Here is a 21,259-nt window from a genome sequence, read left to right as displayed (position 1 = left end):
CCTTGCAAATTCCCGATTCTGTACTACAGGATGGTGGGAGACATTTAAAACTACAATATAAAAATTGGATAAGAGGCTATAAATGTAAATGATATCAAACTGATAACGAAAACATGCTAGCTGCCTTAAACCATAATTCGGCACGCCAATTTTGGCGATTGGTAAACAAAAATCTGCCTATGAACATGGAAGGCTCCCTAAATCCAATTAATGAACATGCCTGGGTGAAACACATATCCAATTTATATGCAAAGGGTGAATTAGGTTAATTCAAGATAGAATCCTTAAAACATTTAAAAACAGCCACATGGAAATGTGATTTCTCCTTCTTGAGAATAAAGGAGAAAATTATGGCCTCTAGCTGGTCAAGGGCTGCAGGACCTAATGGTATATCCAATCAGTTAATGAAAGAGGATCCTGACACTTGGGCAACAGCGCTGGAAATTTTATTCAAAGATATTGGGCGCACTAAATCTATCCCACTAACGTGGAAAATGTCATTCATCGTGCCAATATACAAAAAGGGCGACAGACTCACACCTTCCAACTATAGGCCTATTGCGCTCTTAGACTCGGACTCTAAAATCTTTGCTGGTTTGATATTGCACCAAATAGAAGAATGGATAACTGATAAATCTATTTTGTGCTCACAGCAATTTGGTTTTAGAAAAAATTGTGGTACATTGGCAGGGGGCCTTCTCATAAATCTCCTACAAGAGATAGGCTGGAAAAAGAATGCTCCGCCAGTATATATCGCCAGTATGGATCTGTCTCTGGCGTTTGATCTAGTGAATCGAGGACATCTTTGGGGTAAACTGCAAAGATTGGGTATGCCGATAGAGATCTTGGCCATCTTAATTCACCTACACGATGGTTCGAGTGTCCAGATCAGATTAAACAGCGATGGCCTTCTTTCAATACCAATTAACACCTTAAATGGCTTAAGGCAGGGATGCATATTTGCTCCAACCTTATACAACTTGTACACTTCGGATATCGGCCCATTTTTGCAGGAAGTAGCGTTCATACAGCCGTCTGTGGAAGGTATCAAATTAAGTTGGTGGTCCTATGCGGATGATTACCTTCTATTTGACAGGACCCCGGTAGGGTTGCAACGCATACTGGAAGCATTTTTCATTTATATGGCCAAAAATGGCTTAGCGGTGAATGCTCTTAAATCAAATGTTTTGTGTCTTACCCGGAACAAAAAACTCCATAATAAAAACTGGTTTATAGATAAGACGAAGTTAGAAGTCAAACATAATATAATCTACTTGGGTCTGTATGTGAGTGATATTCCGGAAAGAGCACTAACACTCAGCCGTTATAAGATGAAAATAAAAGCATGCTGTTTACAGATGCGAATAGTTGACCAAAAATATGGGGCTTTTTCCTGCCTTCCACTTGTGAAATATTACATTCTTAAAGCCATCCCGAAAATTACTTACGGTATTGAACTCAGTTTATTCATGGCAAAATTGACTCAGATAAATTGGAATCAATCCTATTGCAGAAAATGGTATGGTATCTTCCAAAGAGTGTGCCGCTTGTAGCAATAAGATATGAATTAGGGCTACAGTCACTAAAAAGTACCATTGAATGGAAATGCCTGTTGCTTTTTCGGAATATCGTAAGTAAGAATGGTGAGACTATATATAATGATATGGCAACCAAGTTTATTAACGGTACGTCTAAATCTGTCTTTATGGGAAAACTGGTGGAAATTTGTAAACATCTCCTGGATAGAGTAGGGGCGTCAGTGAGTTCACTTATAAATCACCCGGACACAGTTAAACTATTACTAAGAAATGCAGACTGGGACGGCACAATGGAGAAACTGTGTCATTATAAACTATATGGGCACATGGTATCTTTTTATAAATGTATGGGTCTTCCGGAACCGTACCTACACTCTTTTCCACAGAAAAGTTGGAGAATCTTCTTTATGAGATTCCGTTTTAATGTTCTCCTCACAGGAGAAATTGTTGCGGTTAGAACTAAAACATCTGAGGCAATAGTCCTGTGTAGCCATTGTAAAATCAGTGGTTATAGAGAGACATTAAAACATCTCTTAATTGAGTGTCCTGCGCTGAGTCAGAAAAGGCAGCTTTATTTTAAGCGTTTTGTCCCCGTTGCCTGAAAAGTAGATTTGGAGCTATTATGGAAGCGTTTGCTCTTTGATAACAAAATACCTCTACAAATGGCGGTAGTACGTTTTTTAAAAGTAGAATGTAAACTATTGTCATTTTGTATTAATTGTTAATAGTTTGTTCTAAAAGAGATTATTGATTCGTCATGCCTTAGCAGTTAAGACAATCATAGTGTGTAGGTTATACTGCTAAGTCAATCTGTAGGATTAATATGTATGGAAAACAATGAATTGACGTGTTTGTAAATTGCATGTTTTTAACTTTTGTATACGAATTTTGTAAAGGTTTCTTTGAAGCCATATACAAATTAAAAAAAAAATATGTACCGATATGCAAGCATGCTTTAAACCCTACACGATGGGAACAACCCCATAAGAACACCACTTACTAGTTTTGCCAGGATGAACTATTCAGTGTCAGTTCAGTTTCCTTTAAAAGTGGTTTTCATATAGAATTAATTTATCATTTGCCCATGGTTGCTTACAACATTTGTTCTGCAGATTTATGCATATAAATGAATGTATGTATGTATGTTAGTGTTACTATAGGAAGAATTAAGAGTAAGATCAAAGATAACAAATCATTACTCTCACCTAAAAAGAGTTAGCACAGATTGATTTGTTAGGCCCAAGATACACCTCTAGTGTAGATCCACCTCTCGAAGAAAAAGAAAAAAACGAGGTTAACCACCCCATTCAGAATTTAAGCCTGGACATCTCTTCTGACCTTGATTATGGCAACAGGCTCTACCTGGTCTCAAAGTGGGACAATTCCAGCACCTCACATCTATCCGGCCTCATTGTTCTCTGGTTACATGTTGCAAAACAATCCCAAATTTAAGCAACAGACATTGCCAGCAAAGCCTCACCTGGATAAGGCTTTGACTTCTAATGGGCAAATTCCACCCGACGCACCTTACTAACAAATTTGGTCAGACTATGTCGGACACCAGGGCATTCCAAAAATCAAGAAGAAACATGGCAAAGCCTTTTCCCAATGCTGGTAATAAAATATGAACTCTCCCCCACAACTACCAAACAAAATTAGCTAGGAAAATTCCAATTTTAAATTCAGTAAAAATCAGAAGATCTGGCTCTCCTGGAATTCGCTCTCTCGCCTTCTATCCAAAGCTACCCATATGGTGGAAACATCTGGCTCACTCTGTGGCCCCACTCATAGCATAATGTGCGATTCAAGTGAGGAAATGAACCATCTACACTGTATCACGTGATCTATGTAGTCCTTCAATGAAATAAATTACTGAGAGTGCATTCATTTACTTAGAAGGAAAACAAAAGCAGCCATTTACCTTTAGCGTGGTCTTTGTCCAGCTGGTTAGCAACCTTTTTCCATTCTTCAATCTTGATCTCCAATGGGTTTATTAAATTATCTGTTAAGGCACTGAAAAAAAAAGCGAAACATGACAATCACAGTATTACATATTTCATTACCAATCCTTAAGCAAACGCAAAAAAGCGTAAAGAGTGTTCATTTTAAAAGTAACCGGAGACCCGATAGGAAAGCACGCAATTCAAACTTCGAGATCTTATACCGTTTTTCTTTTAATGTTTTGGATGCCAGCAAAGTCTATGGGTTTACGAGCCTTGCAGACACTTTGGTGCAAGGATAGCATGCTTACCAATTCAAACAATACTAATCCGAAACAAGGGAAGGATGGGGGTCTATAGGCATTCCTGAATAAAAAGCACACAGGCAATTCCTTCTCGCATACAGTCCAACTCAATGACTTAAAAAAAATAAAAATAAACTGTTTGACCTACAGCTCGATACGTGTTTACTGCTAATATTTTAGGGCCTGAAAAGCTAATTAAATAACTCACGTTAGTAACAACAGAGGGTAAAAATGTCAAGTTGCAAGTCACTCACCAGCTTTAAAACTAAGAAGGAAGATAAAGAAAAGGGAATGGTTTTACAAGTCATTTCACAAAAAATAGTAAATGCAAACAATTAAATCAGACCTGACAAAATATCCAGTCGTGTAACTCGCATACCATAATGCACGTTTGAAAATGAATAAAGTTAACACGTCCTGTTGTGCCTAGTGTTACTACTATAAACAGACCCGACTGCCTACACATACCTCCAAGTTTGGAAGATCAAATGGTCTGGAAAAGCATCAAATCCACCACCACACTCTACCATAAAAAAAAAAATTAAAAAGCTAAAATGCATGATTTGTAGTGCATTGTCAAAAAGTTCACTGCCTGGCTAAGGAGGCAGTTAGTGGGGTGAGAAAGGGCGTTCAGGGCCTCTACAAGCTTGCTAAGGATAGGTCCGGGGTTCGATTTGGAGTATACCCTGATCACTCCCACAATGTTCTCGACACTTGCCAGGTGTCAGTCAATAGACCACACAAGATGATAGCCATTTAACGAGACCTACTGGCAGTACCAGGCGTGTCCAAAGCACTAAACTCGCCACAGCCGTGGTGAAGTGTGCAGTCTCTCAAGGTGCGTGTTGTGTTGCACAAGGTAGAGGAAGGGGCATCTGGTCAATCAGAGGTTTTAATCCATGATGGTGATTTGGAGGGCCTAGTGCTAATTAGGCTTAAAAGGAAAGAACTTTGGTAATCAGGATTCAGTTCCCTTCTCAAGCTAGGATGGTGGAAAGGCATTAGAGAATTTACAAGCCTGGAATGCTCAAGAAATATAGACCACAGGCGGACAGTCTACAATTAATAAATAACTCCCGAGCTGGGAGGCATTACTTCATGCAAACAGCACTGGGCCTCAGTAAACAGCCATATGGAAGCAAAGGGCCTTAATGCGGGCACTGCTGCCATTACCAGGTGGAACCCCCCCCCCAATCCCCTCCCTCAGGGGTTATAACTATTAGCACCACAGTATGCTGTCTAGCTATATCGCAAGTTAAAGAAACACAGGGCATGGGGGAGCACTTACCTGGTAACCCATTGCGGAAGATGGCGACCCCCTGCTCCGAAGAGGTTCAGAGAGGTGGGATTACTGTATGGTAATGCCCCTGCTCCAAGCCTCCTCATTGGCTGGGAAGCCAGAACCACCTCCTCGCTGGGTAGTGATATGGCGTAAGGCCTACATTCCAAGATCCAGATTGTCAGGCAACCTCATCAACACCACCTTACCAGCAGTAACTGCTTTTCCTCCCCCAAATGACTGAAAGCTGGCCATGTTGCGATTTGGCCAACTCCCTGTGGGACCAACTATCGGACATCCAGTAAGGTAACTTTACTGAGAAAGCCAGTGGAAGTGCAAAGTTCACATATTTTGTTCATTGCAAGCTCCTGAATCCTCCCCACACCCTGTAGCTAGAAATACATTGTGGTCTTTTCAATTCACTTTTTCCACGGGGCTTTTATGCAGAATTATTTAACTTGCTGTGGGTGGAAAGATCATGCGGTCTGCAGTGTTTGGTAGCTCCTGCCCAATTAATAGGGGGGGGGGCACTATGGGGGGAGGGTATGATCCTGCAATTCAGTGGGAAGAGAATCATATGCCAACCACTAACAGACAAATGAAAAGGTGGTGGCAAGGTGGCTGTAGTTGCTGCAGGCAGGCGAGGACACGGTACTGCTGCCAGAGCCTGGCACTCTCACACTTGCACTAGAGAGCGAGTTGTTCCAATTCAAGATGGCAGACCAGCTATTTGTGCAGCCGTTAATGAAACACCCAAACGATCACAGTCACTACCTCTCAAACAGATAGAATAATCCTGAATAGCCCCAATAATCCAGCACAGCTGCAGGTCTTTATCAGAGCCCAGTCCAAGAAGTAACTTGGCCAGGTTAGAAGGTGCAGCCCAGGACACACTGGTTTGGCGAGTAGGAGTTAATTTGGAGATGAATTGGTGGAAGGAGCTGGAGAAGGTGCTTAAGTAGGCAACAGGCTACTGGACCAGAGGCCAAGGAGGCTCGAGAAGACCAAAGACAGGGAGCCAGAGTTCAGAACCGGGACACTGAAAGAAACGAGATTAGCTGGAGCAGGACATAAGTAGGGGAAGTGGGTTCAAGGAGTTCAAGAGCTCAGTAGGGAGGGAGACCGGAGATTAGAAAGAATGGATTAGCACAGCAGTTTACAAGGATGGAGGAAACAAGAGTGTGTTGTGTAGGAAGTAAACAGATGGAGGCGAAAAGGAAATTCTTTAGTCAGAGGAGGAGAGGTTATCAAATGTTTGAAGAGGGGAAGACCACTGCTTGAAAGGAGGTACGTGCCTAACGGGGTGAAGAAAACAGGAAAAACGTAAGACACTTGAAGCCATGGAAAGAGGCACTAACGGACAAAAGGTGATTCAAAAAGGAGAAGGAGTTGGAACACACACCAGGAGTTGATAATGTAATTCATGCGAAAAGTGGAGGAGTGGAGAACTTGGGGACGTTCAGGAAAAGAGGAAGAGTAGGGGGCTGATTAAGAAGTGGTCAAGCTGTGGTTATTGAGGGAAAAGCAGCTGTGTGATCAATGAGCGAGAGAGCAAAAGCACATGAGAGCAATATGGAGAAATGAGAAACAAGTAAGCAGGACAATGACTCTGCAAGTGGTGAACGAGGAGTATTTGGTGATAAAGTCGAATAAAGACAGTGAGGAATTCGAAGAGATTAATGTAGGCATGGATATGAAACCAGAGTCCGAGGATTGAAGTCAATGCGGGAAGAGGAACAAGTATTCAGTGGATCATTGAGGAGGTTCAGGAGAAGTCAGAAGTAGCAGGAGATCGAAGGGAGAAGCCAAGAAAGCATTGTATAGCCAGCATGTGGTAACTTATCGTGGAGGGAAGAGGAAAGGGCTTCAATGCACCATACCTGGGGGCCACAAACTCTGATGCGGAGCTAGAACCTGCCAACCTCTCCTGGCGAACATACAAGGCTATGGAACTACCACATCCTCTGCCAAAGTCCCTCATTCCTTTGCCTGGTCGCAACAAGCTGAATGCAGAAGAGCAACCCAATGTGAAGCAACACATCCCTTTATGCCAGAAAAGAACATCTACAACTGAGTTTAAAGACTAAGTCATGGCAACGTCAGGCTCTGAGGGAGAATGGGAATACTTTGGAGACCACAACACAGTAGTAGTCTAAAGGGGAAGACCCCGGAAGAAGAGGAGACTGGGACCAAGTGGAAACCTAAGGACTTGGTACATAGACTTTACTGAAGGAGCTCTATTGAACCCTGAACATTTAAATCAGTCAACAGTTAAGCTGAAGTTTACTGTTCCACACTTAACAAAATGCTATTAAACCACGCTATATTTGAGTAGATCTTCTTTTGATCCATTTCCACGATGTGACTACATGCACACATACACTATTGACCTGCCAATATATTTATGTCACTTAGGTTTCCTGAATTTTAACATTAGCATGTGTTTCAGCCCAACAGTCTGGTACCTGTTTAGCATATTATGAACATTCTCATTAGTGGACCAAATGTCAATCAAGTTTCATATAGCGCACAGCTGTTACTGGTATGAATTTGCAGAGCTGTATCATTAATCCAAGAGCAATCACTGCTCAGGTATCAGACTGTAGATGGGGAGCTGGATGAATGGTACCTTGTATACATATTGACTATATGTGGTGACTAGTAGGTGTATGGTTGAGTCTGAGGAAAGCTGCGGCTGGATAGCATAGAGCTAGGATGTGAGGGGAGCAATGTGTGCAGTGCAGACTAGGGCTGTGGGTGGATTAGATGCACCCAGAAGAGTTTGGTAAGGGTCATGTATGAGGTTTATCTAGCTTCAGTTATATTTGTAGGTTGTGCATGGAATAGTCGATGCCAGAGAGGTGCTCCTACATGATTATGTTTAATAGGGCTTAGCATATGAGACATCGATGGTGGCCAGCACAGCCATGCAGAGATTTAACAGTTAATTGAGATTACCAAACCGTAATGTATACTACAGCAATAACTTATTGCCAAAACCTAGAGAGGTGCATCCGCACAGGGAGCATCGATGCATACCTTGCTGTATATTTTATGAGTATCTAGGTGAGCGTGCGCAACAAAATCCACGCACAGGTCTGTGTGTGTGGCGTAGAGGTGAAAAGACAGAGGTATGCAAGAATGATTTGTAGGAGTGGAAATGCACAACCATGTGTGTGTTGTAGTGCTGCTATAGAACAGACGTGTGTGCATGTAAATTATGAGCATGTTACTGCACAGAGTACATTTGTACAATATAGATTCACAATGTGGGTATATTGACAGACTACACAAGTATGTGGGTAGATGAGTTTTAGGATTTTTGTATAGCCCCACATGTTATGCAGTGGTCACTTAAAAGCAATGCTCAGTCTTATGGAGAGTTGCAAGAGAGAAGCTGGTCCACGTTTTGCTCTGGTAATCATGGGGCAGAGTCACTCAGAACAGGATGGGATGAACAGCTTGGTCTCTAGCCTGTAAATCAGAGCACTTACAAATAGGACAATTGCCAGTGCATGCAGAAAAAGGAGATGCGAGACTGCTCCCAACCTCAGTCATTTTAATGAGTCTCATGCTAGCCCAGCAAGAGAAAAGAGGATGTATTGGGCTCTGGCAATGCCCAGGCGAATGTAGAGTATATACCTTCCTATTCACTCGGTATACCCCGATCAGCCAGGTTTCTATAGGAAGGAAAGTTGGATTGAACTACAAGAACTCTGAATTGAAGGCGGTTGACCCAGAGCAAATTCTTGGGCACGGCAGCTTGAAAGTGTTTAAGGCCTGATAAGAGCTTTTGGGGGATGCATATGATGGTGTGAGAGAAGGCTCGTCTGAGACATGCAAAATGTAACCATTTCCAACTTCTGAACATGTCCTACGGTTGATGTCTTCCGTTAATGAAGGGTGCTCTTTAGATCGAAACAGACTCAATTCCCCCTGATCACTCTAGCCTCCCTCCACAACTAAACAACTTGCATCCACAGTTGCACCTCAGATCTCATCTTCCTATGCTCCTCCCTCACCTTGTTGATACTATCCATTTAGCCCAGTCTATCAAACAGATTTATTTAGGTACACAAACCATAAAATCAAAATGTGTACAACATAACATTACAGTGAATTAAAAGCCATTGCATCATTACTAAAAATAGATCATAAAACTGCAATAAAATAAAATCAATTGCATTAATTTAACAACTCAAAGAGCCTTCCTCAGCAGTATAAACTCACATGATCACATTTATTAAACCAGTCTAAGCTGAATGAGTAAAGATCAGGGACTGTTTTTCTTTATCATTGCTCTCCTTAGGGTCCAGGTCCTCTACAAGTACTGTGATGTTGGTGTTGCTTACGATTGAAGACAGAGAGACTGCTTGCCTCACAAGTACAATATTAAAGGTTTTAAATATTGTAAAGAGATATTTGACCCTGAATGAGGCAAAAACTGTGCAAAAGAGTAAGACAGGTCATAAATTGATATCTTGAGCTTGACAAAGTTTGTGGTCCATCTCACACAATTTTTTCATTTATTTACAAAGGACCCTAGGGGCAAAGTCAGTATTCAGAATTTTCCAAAGAGCCGTCTAATTTGACAATCCTCTATTAGAGATACATATGGCTCTCGGGTCAATTAGTTTTCTTTTCAAGATAACTATCAGTAATTCTGAATTACAAACGGCAGCAAAGTTCCATGAAAGGAAGCACTCTTCCTAGGCTTTTCCGATGACCGCTTTAGTAAGCTGCGGACCTCATGTTTCACAACATACTCCCACAAGATATCCATATTAAGATTCTTTGCTGTTATATGTATCTAAACCAGGGATGACTGTGGGAACCTTGTTGTAATATATCGCAATCGCTCCCTATATGGACCTAAGCAAACTCTTGTCCATAATTCACACCAAAACAATGGTCTTAGACCAGCTTTGCAAGCTATTAAATGTATCCCAAGTTCGAGCATCAGAGGAAAATTAAGTGTACTCATCAGTAGATTTAAGAGGGTTTTAAGTAATTTGAGTTCTCTTGTTTCCAGGCTCTGGTGGTTTTCATGTCCCTAGACCTCTGCCCCGCACTGGGCTGTGGCTTGCGATTTAGATATATAAACTTCCAGGGTCTGGGTGACTGCTTTCCCTCCATAGAGTTTGAAAATTAAGTGTAATGCTCCCCTGTGTCGATACACTGTTAATTCACTCTTTGTAATTTGTCTAATCCATAATCCCTTCCGATCTATTATCACATCTAAATAATCAGTGAGCCACCCCTACCAACGTCGAGTCTTTTAAATATATCTTGCTATCTTCTATCCATTTTTTGGACCAAATTAAATCCTTTGTCTTCGCAATGGTAATTTCAAACCTCATTCTTTCACAATGAGAGTTAAAACATGATGAAGCATCTTCAAGACCTTTAGGGGTTTTGCTAATAAGACCAGTTAATTCTCCAACAAGACTTGAGCATCCATCTTTAAAACACCATTAGTTTCTACTAGCTTATTTAAGTACAGGAAAAACAAGAGCGGAGCCAGCACACAACTCTGCCTGACTCCATTACTCCTCCCTACCATGAAAGGGAAGGTAGAGGTGCTCTTTGAAAGGGGCCCATAGGGGTCCCTTACGTCTATGGAAACAAGGCGAGTCACCACACGATGGATACGCCAGACACGAGGTTGTATTCCCAAAGATAGGGTTTATTGCAAAGCAAAAAGTCTCAGTTGGCCAACTCTGTCTCACGCCCCGCGACGTGCTTCTCTAGACCTCGAGGGACGCAAGAGAGTGAATTATGTACATCAGTTACATATATACAAAATGCATATCATACAATTAGCTATGACATGTTTAACACCCCCCTTTATTGGGTTTCTTTGAACTCTGTGTGATGATGGACACTTTCGACAATTATGACACCTTCAAATATCTATTCTAGTAACAATATGCAATTTGTAAGTGCGGAGGCATCTTTCAGTTGTTAAACAGAACACAGCGCTTCTGTTCTTGGAAGCGAGCTACATACGGGGGAAGAGTCGCATTCCAGACCTTGCTACCTATGAGGTGCTATTTGTGTCCTAGGAGCCGACACGCTCTAAAAGGGCTCAGCAAAGTGGGGCCGTAAAAAGAGCATAATTCAAACCTTTAGCTGCTTCATTCTAAACATATTCTACCATATAACGAGACTGGCTGGCAGCTGCGAAATGATTAAATGCCCTGCAGCTCTGCTTCAAGGCTACATTCGGGAGGGAGCCGGGCATGCTTTCCTGGCACTGCCTATGTTGTGTCTCAACGAACTCTTGTTATCCTCGTGGCCCTGCGGCCTTGTCCTTTCACGTGCAGACAATGTTTTACAGTCGAGCAGTGTAAGCAGAAAATGTACTGCGAAGCAATAAGAACAGAAAGCAATGAGCAATGGTTAGAAAACAAAATGGCGATCCTTGTTACAGCAAAATGGCCGCCCATTTGGCAAACTCAGAAACCTATATGTCCGTCATATCGTGCATGAGACGGTTGGCCCACGGCCATCAAAATACGTTTTCCGTCACATATGAGAGGTATCCATTTTTCTAGACTGACATCTTGACCCTTGCCATATCTCACCTGAGCATCATTCTCTGAATACAAATTTGCTATTGCCATAAGCAATTAGATTGCATACAAAGAATCCCACGCTTTCGGGATATCATCAATTGCACTCTGCAAGTCCACAAAAACCAAGTGCAGGAGGAGTTGTCCTAGAAAAATACATTTATCCTAAACAAAACACTTGCTCAACAATGCTTATGCCCGATCTGAACCTTGTTCGCAGATTGGAAAGTGCCTTATTGTCAAAAACGCTCTCGTCAAGACGCTGAAGTAAGTATCTTTCAATAAATCGAAGCACTTGTGTTTATAATGGAAATCGGTCTACAATTGAATGCGTGCTAGTCTTCCTTCTTGAAAACTGGGATAATTTCAGCAGCCTTCCAAGATTCTGGGAGATGCTCCATGGTCTGGATGCCATTAAATAGTATATACCAAAAGGATACCCGGATTGTGGTTTCTGCCAGGAAAAATTCTGCAGGACATCTATCCAACCCAGGAGCTTTATTCGGGCGTTGAGAAAATAAAGCACTTTCAACGTCACTTGCAGTAATCTGTAAGGGTAGATGGCCATGCTTGATTCTCTATCCAAACAGGATCGATCAGTTTGAACGGTTTCTTACAGCATAGTGTATTTCCCACATATCTTCTGTCTTGTGGATTTCAATTAAACCTGCTCACTGGTAGCTAAACGCCAGAATTTCCAGGAGTGACCATTATCACAAGCACTTTTGAAGGTGTCCCATGTGTCCCTAATTGTTTTTTTTCTGTTTTGCTACCGTTTTTTTTCTGTTTTGCTACCAGTCTCTTGTACTCCTTTCTCAAATCCCTGATCTTACAAGTATCTCTTGCCACGTTGCCCTATATGTAACCACTATCTCCCTGCACTTCGTGCCTCTGCATACCCCTAGTCTCTCACTGCCCCGCCTCCTCGCTCACTAAACGTACAATGATGTCTCTGGCTCCCTACAGAGCAACGGTCATGTCCTCCCTCGTAGCCCTCTGGCCACCCCTTCAGACCATGGGCTTTCCTCGACATACACCCACATACATTGCACCGCCTCTAATCTCTGCCATAAGCCTTTTCTTCTCAGTCAAGATCTCGAAGATCAGACAGACACCCTCATTGCCCTTCTAGCTCTCCAATCCATTGTCATCCTGCCCAGAATGCCTCAACCATATCACATCTTCATTTGACTACTACTCGCCCACCACTAAAGCTAAACTAGAAATCAACATCCAGACAGCTAATCCAGCTTTTGCCTCCAATGATCCCTTTGCACTGCAAACAGTCAACTCGCACGTCACTTGCTCCTTTATTATGACAATCGTTAACCTCTCCTCCACTGGGATCTACCCCCTGCCTGTTTTGCAGCAGCTACTGTACTACCCCTCCATCATAATAAAAACAAGTTCAATGCTGATCCAAGACAAATGCTAACTACCAGCCATTCTACCCTTTTCCACAAGGTTCGGGCCCATAAAAGTGTTCAAGCAGACCACCACCTACTTGGAGCTCAACAAACCCTGCAAACCCCCCCTTTAATCAGAGTTCAGAAGTAGGCACCACATGCACAGACCTGTATTACCAATGTTTTCTCGAATGTTCACAACTCTCAACTGTTAACTTCTTAACCTCACTGCAACCTTTGGCACAGGCCATCATACCTCTCTTCCCATCATACCCCTGCTAAATCAACGTTTCCTGATTTCTTCCCATACCTGGATTGACTCTTACTTGTGTGAATGCTCTTCCTATTTCATGGAACTCGCACCAGAAATCCCCCCTCCTGCTAGGGGGATTCACAAATGGCTCTGTGCTTAGAATATTGATCATTACCCTCCACAAAGAGTTTTAGTAAGCCTTTTCCCTCCTTTAACTTCTGCCACATTTCTGTAGAAGATAGCCAGCTTTTCTTTTTTCTTTCTGCTTGAACTGTATAGAAGAACATCTGTCTCTCTGCTAGCTTCCACTGGATGGCTCTACAGTGTCTCATGCGTATGCCTTCCAGACTGAAAGGATCAACCTCTAATGCCTCACCCATCCTCCTTTCCCCATGTAATTCCCCCAACCTCACACCTGCCATTAGGATTTGCCACGTGGGGTTCCTCTCACACTTTGACCCCTCCATCGAGAACATTTACATACTAGAATGCACGTCTGCCCTACAAAACACCTACTTCCCCTTAAAGGTCTGCCTGAACTGACCCTCATCATCCCTCCCACTTACCAACCTCTTTGGTCATTTTGCCTGTTCCCTACTGTACAGAATCATAACTTAATGGATGTACATGAAGATCTTTCTCTCCTGTGCTCATTACTGTACAATCTTGACCTACTAGAAGAACACACAGATTTTGAGAAAATTAAACCAATGTCCTTAACCTCAAGATGCTGGATAATTCTTGCAGTAACACATACTTCAACAGTTAATAAACAACTGTTGACTAAAATGTTATATGAAGTGAAAGGTTACACCAGACTGTCTTCATGATAACTCCTGCAAATATGCTTTCGGGAAAGCCACTCTTGTCATTGTTTTCGGATTTAAGACAGGCCATGAGAGTGAGGGGCACCTATGTTTGTCTGAAGTTCTCAATGATTGTTCAAATATTTAAGACACATAAGGGAATACCTGGAATCCTAGTATATATACTTGGATTCACTCCCATCTCTTACCATATTATCCCAGGCTCCAATCCTGCTAGGGATGCCAATGTGGGGGAACGAGAACGTTTGCCTCTCAAATAATACTGTAAGATAAAGGTGGCCTTCATAATGGGAAAAAGAAATGATTTCTTTAATCAGGTCTTTTCTATTTTAAGGACGTTTGGACGACAGCATTATATTCGTCATCATTGAAGGGCATAAGGAGTGGATTACAAGTAAAGCTTAGATTCGACATCAGGATAAATTCAATTAATCTGGTGTAAAGAAAACTACAGTTCAAGCGCTTTTTTTTAAATTTATTTTTTTACACATCTCCTGTGCATTTTCAGCGCCTTATTTGTATGTATTGCATGCGCAGATGTATCAATGTATGACTTTCAGAACTAAAATGAGTTTCTATTAACTTCCCCTAATTCAAAACCGAGTCAGATTGGGTAATGGATTAACTTAACCTTGTGGATGTGATTGCGTGTCAAGAGACGCAAACATGCATTTTTATTTGTAGTATGAGCCAAGAAAATTATGGTTAATTCCACTTGTACATATTTTGTGTTGCAGACAGTCTCCACAAGTGTGTAAATGTCAGTCTTACTAACGAATGGCCGACACATTGCGTCTGGACATGTATTCGCCTGTAACTTGGTATGCATAATGTTTAGGCCTGTTAGTATGGAGTATTGTTGTCTGCGCTAGATATATTGATTTGTCATAGATTGTGTATATTGCTATGATTGTATCCTGTTATGATCCAGTCTTCCAGTCTAGGGTCGGTCTCTGGGTGTCCGTGGTTGGCCTACACTCACCAGTTAAGCCCAGGCCTCTGTGCAGCCATCTTTTCATGTTTCTGCCATGTTTGTCTACCTTCTTCAAATCCAGTAAGGATCCAAGAGCCCTCTCCTGGAGTACCGGTGGTGCTGGAATGTCCACCACAGCTGCTTCCTGCCCAAACAGCTGCACAAGCCCTGGTAGGAGTTCCAGAGGGGGTGGCTGTTTGATCCTGTGGCCTCGGCATCCCTCAAACGTTATATGGCTAATCAAGGGGTTATTTGATTGTAGCGATGAGAATCACTCAAGGCGACACCCCAGCTGGAAATCTACTACCAGCAGTGGGTGCAGGGTGGAAAGGGGGATAAATAGTGCCTCTAAGCACATGGGCAGGTAGAGCCTGCTCGGTCATGCAGCCGAGGCTAAGGTCTGCTGGATCTTTGCCCCAGTCCCCATCTACCCTTTGGCCTCAGTATGTCACTCTTCCCTACTCCCGCACCTTCAAGCGTTCTGTCTCTCCTCCTCTAGGCGCTCTCGGACTCTCTGCCTTTGCCAGTCTTTCCCTCTCTCTCCATCTCACTCCCTCTCTACTTTTACTTCCCTAAACCTAGCGAACACCTCAGCCTCACTGCTCCACTGGCAACCTGAGACCCGGTGCCCCACCTCAGACATGGTAACCCCCTGGGAACACAGCAGCCCAGGAGCAGCCCCGCACACTCTGACCTCAGAGCACCCTGAGACCTCATCCGTTCTGAGACCCGGCAAGCCCAGAGAAGACGGTCACCCTGAAATCTCCGGTTTGTAACTTGCAAGCACCTGTAACACTGAGGTCAGCTGAATAAACCTCAGACTGTAACTGACCCATATGCAATGACTCACTGCTTCCTTCTCACACACTACTTTCTGGAGAGCAGGAGACTTAGAACACAATGCAAGAGTTTTATCTGTGGCTAGCCTACTGTGACAGTCTGCGTTTCCAATCATAGCCGCCCTCTCCTGGCCTGTTTCCAAGACCACACCAGCCTATTTTATGATGGTTAATGACCGTAGAATCTTTCAGCCCTCGAAAAATCTCTCCAAATTTCAGCAAAAAAGGATAACTTATAAACGGTTTGCTTTTGGTAAGTGAACCTACACTTTTAGTGGAGGAAAGGAGTTATTGATTGATATGACACTGCATACGATGTTTCCTATAATTGATGTACGACTTTACTGCTCTATAACTTTATAAAGCTTCTTCAAATAAGCATATGATACTTACTTGGACTCCTAGTATCCAGAAATGTTAAGTTACTACTGCACTACATCAGAAGCAGACCCTAGCAGCAAGTAAACTACTAACATGGCACCTGGCAAAATAAATCTGTACTGTCTAAGATCAAAACTTACCACAACCAATTGGTGTTTTCTTTGGAGCAGCTTCATATGGTAATTTAATGGCAATCCAAATCAAAAGCACACATGCACATTACTATCCTTGACAGTAGGAACCATTGGAGCCAGAGTCTCCACCCACAGCTTTGCATTCCCCTTTCAGTGATAGACCCCAAGAGACTAATTTACAAAAAGCCCACTGAGAAATTTGATCAAAGATTTCCTCTTATAAAGTCTTAAGAACTAAGAAAAGCTAGCAGAGTTTCTTTTGGGGAATTTGCATTTAATCAAGGTTCGTTTTGAGCAAATGGCTCGAAGCCACTGGTGTGCATGTAATGCACAGATTTAATGTTTGAACTCTAACACACCAAGTCAAGTAGGTCTTCATATAACAATGGCTTGAGTGACAACTCTTCCTGCTACCCATGAGAGCTTTAACCTTTTCTTTAAAAACTATTTTGACAGCATTATGCCTTGATGAGCAGCCTTGTCAACAGCTCCTTTGAATTAGGAAGCAGGCTTTAAGTGAGCCCAGTGGATGAGTTATTCAAAGCTTTCCATCAATCACGAGAGTTTGGGAGTTTACAGAAGGATGGACACAAACACGAGGTTAGAATTACCACTGTGGCAATGGGCACAATGGATAATGTTCCCCTTAAAGATATGCTCAGTGTTGGATTCCCCTGGCAATCCCGGATTTGAATGCAAGAAGGGGCTGGACCTTTGCTTGTTTGACACATTATCGGGCTTTGTGGTGGGATATAACACCACATGACTGTATTCTTAAGAATCACATTTTCTCAGCCTGCTGGCTTTTGGAAATGAGCAAAAGGGGTTGTCCATAACTTCATAAGACATTCGCAAAAAGTATCATAAAATGGCAGCATTGTTTCAAATGTTCTTTTTCTTGATAGTATGCAATGACTACTTTGTATATGTTGCTCTGTTTTATACAAACAGAAAAAAGGCAGAGATGTCCCTCGAGGCTTGCAGGCAACGTATGCATTATTCACCAGTTTCAAGGTCATTTAAAAAGGCACAAGTACATAAAAGATGGGCGAGGAAGACAAGTCACCTATCCCAGCTCCAACTGGCGCCACACATTGAACATTCATTAGCACGCTTGGCAGGGGAGCCAGCCAAACAGGAGGCAAAGAACGTGGGCTGAAACTGCTAATCTAAGCCCGCGTTCCAAGCTGCCTTATGGTTGATTCTCCCTTCCGCCATCTTCCCTCCCACCGACCCAGCAGCAATTTGTTCCCACACCCCCTAATCCCAATTTACCCGATTGCTGCTGCAGCAAGTGTGGGTGCCGCTGCCACTTCTGTCCCAGCTCTGTTTGGCTGCCATGGAAATGCGGCTCAGTATGGAGCCCCGCCTTCATATTCCTTTGTGGCCATGTTTTTATACCATTTTATTTCTGTGAATAGGACGCCACGAGGCAACCCATTGACAGAAAGAAAATACTTTTCAGTTAACCCCGTTCCAGCCCATGGGACCGCTACTAAGTGTTAAGCACCTGTTCCAAAGGCTGCAATGGGTGGTAACGTCCCAGGGCCCTCGTTAAATGCACTCTGTTCACTGTGGCCTTTAACTCAGGTCCTGTGTCATCAGCTCCAGCTCCAGCTTAACGCTTAATTAAAAAACACTTGTACCACAATATCTGAGCAAGAATTCCCTCTGCAGACACCAACATTCCATCTCCCTTCGGTATTGGTCAGCTGGACAAGCAACAAGACCCAACACATCTCTTGCTTTCAACAACATAGAACCAAAGCATCCATCAGCATCTCCCTCTCTCACAACAAACACAAAACCAGCCACTTAACCCAGACATCCTGTCGCTCAGGCTTATATAGTTACATGTCTGGAGACAGATATGCACCCAAGCATGATGTTGAACACTGGAAGTCTTTTTATTTAAAAAAAACATTTTACAACTAACAGACTTCCTTTTCTGAGCCTCCAACACTCAGACCAGCCTTGCCACACCCACACCTGCACTACACCAGCCCCACAGTGCCTGGACAGCAACTAACCAAAACATGTCCTGTTCAAGTCACACCACCTCAGGAACACAAACCAGAGGGTACCCCATCCACGCCCACAAGCACAGGACACACCGTAGTGCACACATCAACTGAGCATGCCACACTGATTAGGACTGCCACGCCTACACCTTGGTAGTCCCCACAGTACCTGGCTGGACTACAAAAATGAACCAAAACCTCCAGCTAAAAAGGAAGATAAACATCTACAAATGGGTCCAAGTCTCAAAAATACAAACCTCTCAACTCAATTGGTCTATGCACTGCCACACAATAGACCATTACAGGGTGCAGAATCTGCACTCACCTCTAGCCATTGGCTTGTGATATTTGGTGTTTGGTAAGAAATGGTGTGCTGTGTGTATGTATAGAATTGAGGTTGTAAGATAGTTTTGTTTTATGGCTAGCTAGTAGATTGCAACTTGAATTTTTGCACCACAGGCTACTAGTAAGATATACACAAACACTATTTTACGCACAAGGTGCATTCACCTCTAAAAAGAGTGACAACCCCATGAATAACAAGGGCAAAGTGTAAAGAAAAGCATGGACACCTCTTACACACTATACAAATATTGCAGTGATTAGACAAAGTTCACAGAATCAAACAACGTACACTAGACAGGAGCTCTAAACCTCCAACAAGCATAAACCGAAAGACGGCCCGGACAGCCAACACATGAAAGGTAAAAACACACAAATTGTACATCCCTATCCCTAAGTGAGAGCAAGAGCTCATGAAGCAATGAACGCCAATAAAATTAGCATGAAAGAAATAAAGATTGTGTCTACTAAGCCAGAGCCCCGCTGCCCAAGCGAGCCAACATTAACTATCCAAAACCCTACCTAAACACTGGATTGGAGATATAGGGAAAACATGGAAACTGAAAAGCATGGACGTTATATCTCACTCATTGCCAGAAAATACCAAGACACTGGGTAAAAGGAGCCATGGCAGCCAAACAATGCACAAGACAACAGCCTCTTCCCAAATTCTAAACCGATTCATCACAATGTGCAGTTCGACAAAATTACATTAAACTGCGCTAAGTAGAATAGGCTCCTATTGTGGGGTACATTTACCCACTCAGCAGAATTCCGCTCCATCACCAAGCTGCACTTCAGCAGTTGCCAGCAGAATGGCTGCACTGACTCCTTTGAGCACCATTGCCTCGCATCAAAACTGCGTTTTGCAGCTACAAAATGGCTGCACTGTCTTGCCAAGCACCTATCGGACAAGAATGAACAGGGAGCGCACCGAGAAAGGCTGCCAGTGTGTTTTTTTTAGGTGCACCCAAGAGAATTGAAAAGCAGCGCTGCTAGCTCAAAATTTCCCTTTGAAAAAGGAAATATTTTACATTTAAAGTGATGGCGCCCTGATGCTCTTTTTCATCTGTTCAACAATCTACAGTTCTGATCCAGTAGGACCCAGCTATGCCCAGCCATATTCCAGTTGTGCATTAGCAAAAGAAAGTATTTCTCGCTGAATGACAGGCTGTGTTAAGCAAGATCTGGGAAATCCCCAGAAACTTTACTCTCAGCCGTATGGAAAAACGCTAGACTTTTATGCTACAAAATGTCACGGTAAACGCTTCAAAAGAAACCATAGCTCTCTGTGCATATGTCAATTTCAGAGGACCTGTGCCTTGAACAGATTGCTGTGAAGGAGAAACTGACCAGGGCTGCAAACAATCTTTGTAATCCAGATGGAAGAGAAAACCAAATTTGAAAAAGACATCCCAGCAGAATTCATCATGTGTCAAAATGTGCTTTTGCAAACAAGAAAAATATCGGTTTTAAAAGTGTAATGTTGAATAAGACCCTTTTCCTCGGCTTTTCCTCGGCTAGAAATGTAAGGGGGGTGAGGGGTTGTTTAAAATTTAATATGATGTTTTTTTCCAACAGCCTTGCCTTTTGGGCTCAGGAAAAGTAAATAAATTAAATGCATTGGCTGTACTGGGGAACCAGCCAAACAGGATCTTTCTGCCCTGGCTACAAAAGGACATTGCATTCTCTCCCCCCCCCCCCCCAAGCGGGCCAGCATCTGGAAGTTCTGAATGGACCAAGGGGGAGAATGGAACGGGCTCGTCCAGACTTTGTCTGGACTCTAGCTTGACTTTAGATTCTGGGACACCTTCATGTTACTTTTGGAAGTGACAACTCCAATCCACTCAAACTAAGGCACTCCAAAGACAGGCTTTCTGGCAACCCTGGGCTAAACTGACATTTGGTGACAAAGGCCAGCCCATATGGCTCAAAAGACTATTTTAATGAATACATTTTCAGACTGTTATTTCTACAAATGGACAATGCAGTAATGTAAAAGTTTTACAGTTTAAGTGTAATTGTTGTGTTTTCAAAACATGATGTCGTGGCTGTCCATAGCATGCATGGGACGGAAACACCAGGAAAATATGAATCATGGGAAAAGTATATATGGTGGAACGTTAAAGATTAATGGAAATATGCACACATCTAAAATGGTGGAGTTTTGGGTGAAGTGGTTCCCACTACAAAATGTAATTTGGAAAGGTTTCACAATTGTAAAAATGAGCCATTTATGTCATAATTCATTTTGTGCAAAAATGACTGTGGGATGGCTTTGTACTTCATAAAACAACCCCATAAACTGAGTCCCCTCCTGGAGGAGGCAACCAACATAGGCTGACCTATCCGATTCTTAGGGGGTAGGTCTAGCTTAGTTCTGCCCAACAATAAATCCTGGGATGTAACCGCCTTATACAAAAGGGGGGAAGCTCACAGAGACAGG

General features: G+C 42.7%; 1 protein-coding gene across 5 annotated transcripts in view; it reads right to left on the bottom strand.

Annotated features, from left to right (window-relative positions):
• The window catches only part of LOC138581130 (protein MTSS 1-like), an 885,917-nt gene that overhangs the window by 429,628 nt on the left and 435,030 nt on the right, over positions 1-21,259 (bottom strand). For all 5 annotated transcript variants that reach the window (XM_069652219.1, XM_069652221.1, XM_069652222.1 and 2 more), the window contains exon 5: positions 3,460-3,551. In XM_069652219.1, coding sequence (XP_069508320.1) covers positions 3,460-3,551 — 92 coding nt within the window. The remainder of the gene's footprint in view (positions 1-3,459; positions 3,552-21,259) is intronic.

This window comes from Ambystoma mexicanum, chromosome 3p (assembly GCF_040938575.1).
Source record: "Ambystoma mexicanum isolate Mex_15411 chromosome 3p, UKY_AmexF1_1, whole genome shotgun sequence".
Taxonomy (NCBI): domain Eukaryota; kingdom Metazoa; phylum Chordata; class Amphibia; order Caudata; family Ambystomatidae; genus Ambystoma; species Ambystoma mexicanum.
This window is presented reverse-complemented; position numbering and strand designations above follow the sequence as displayed.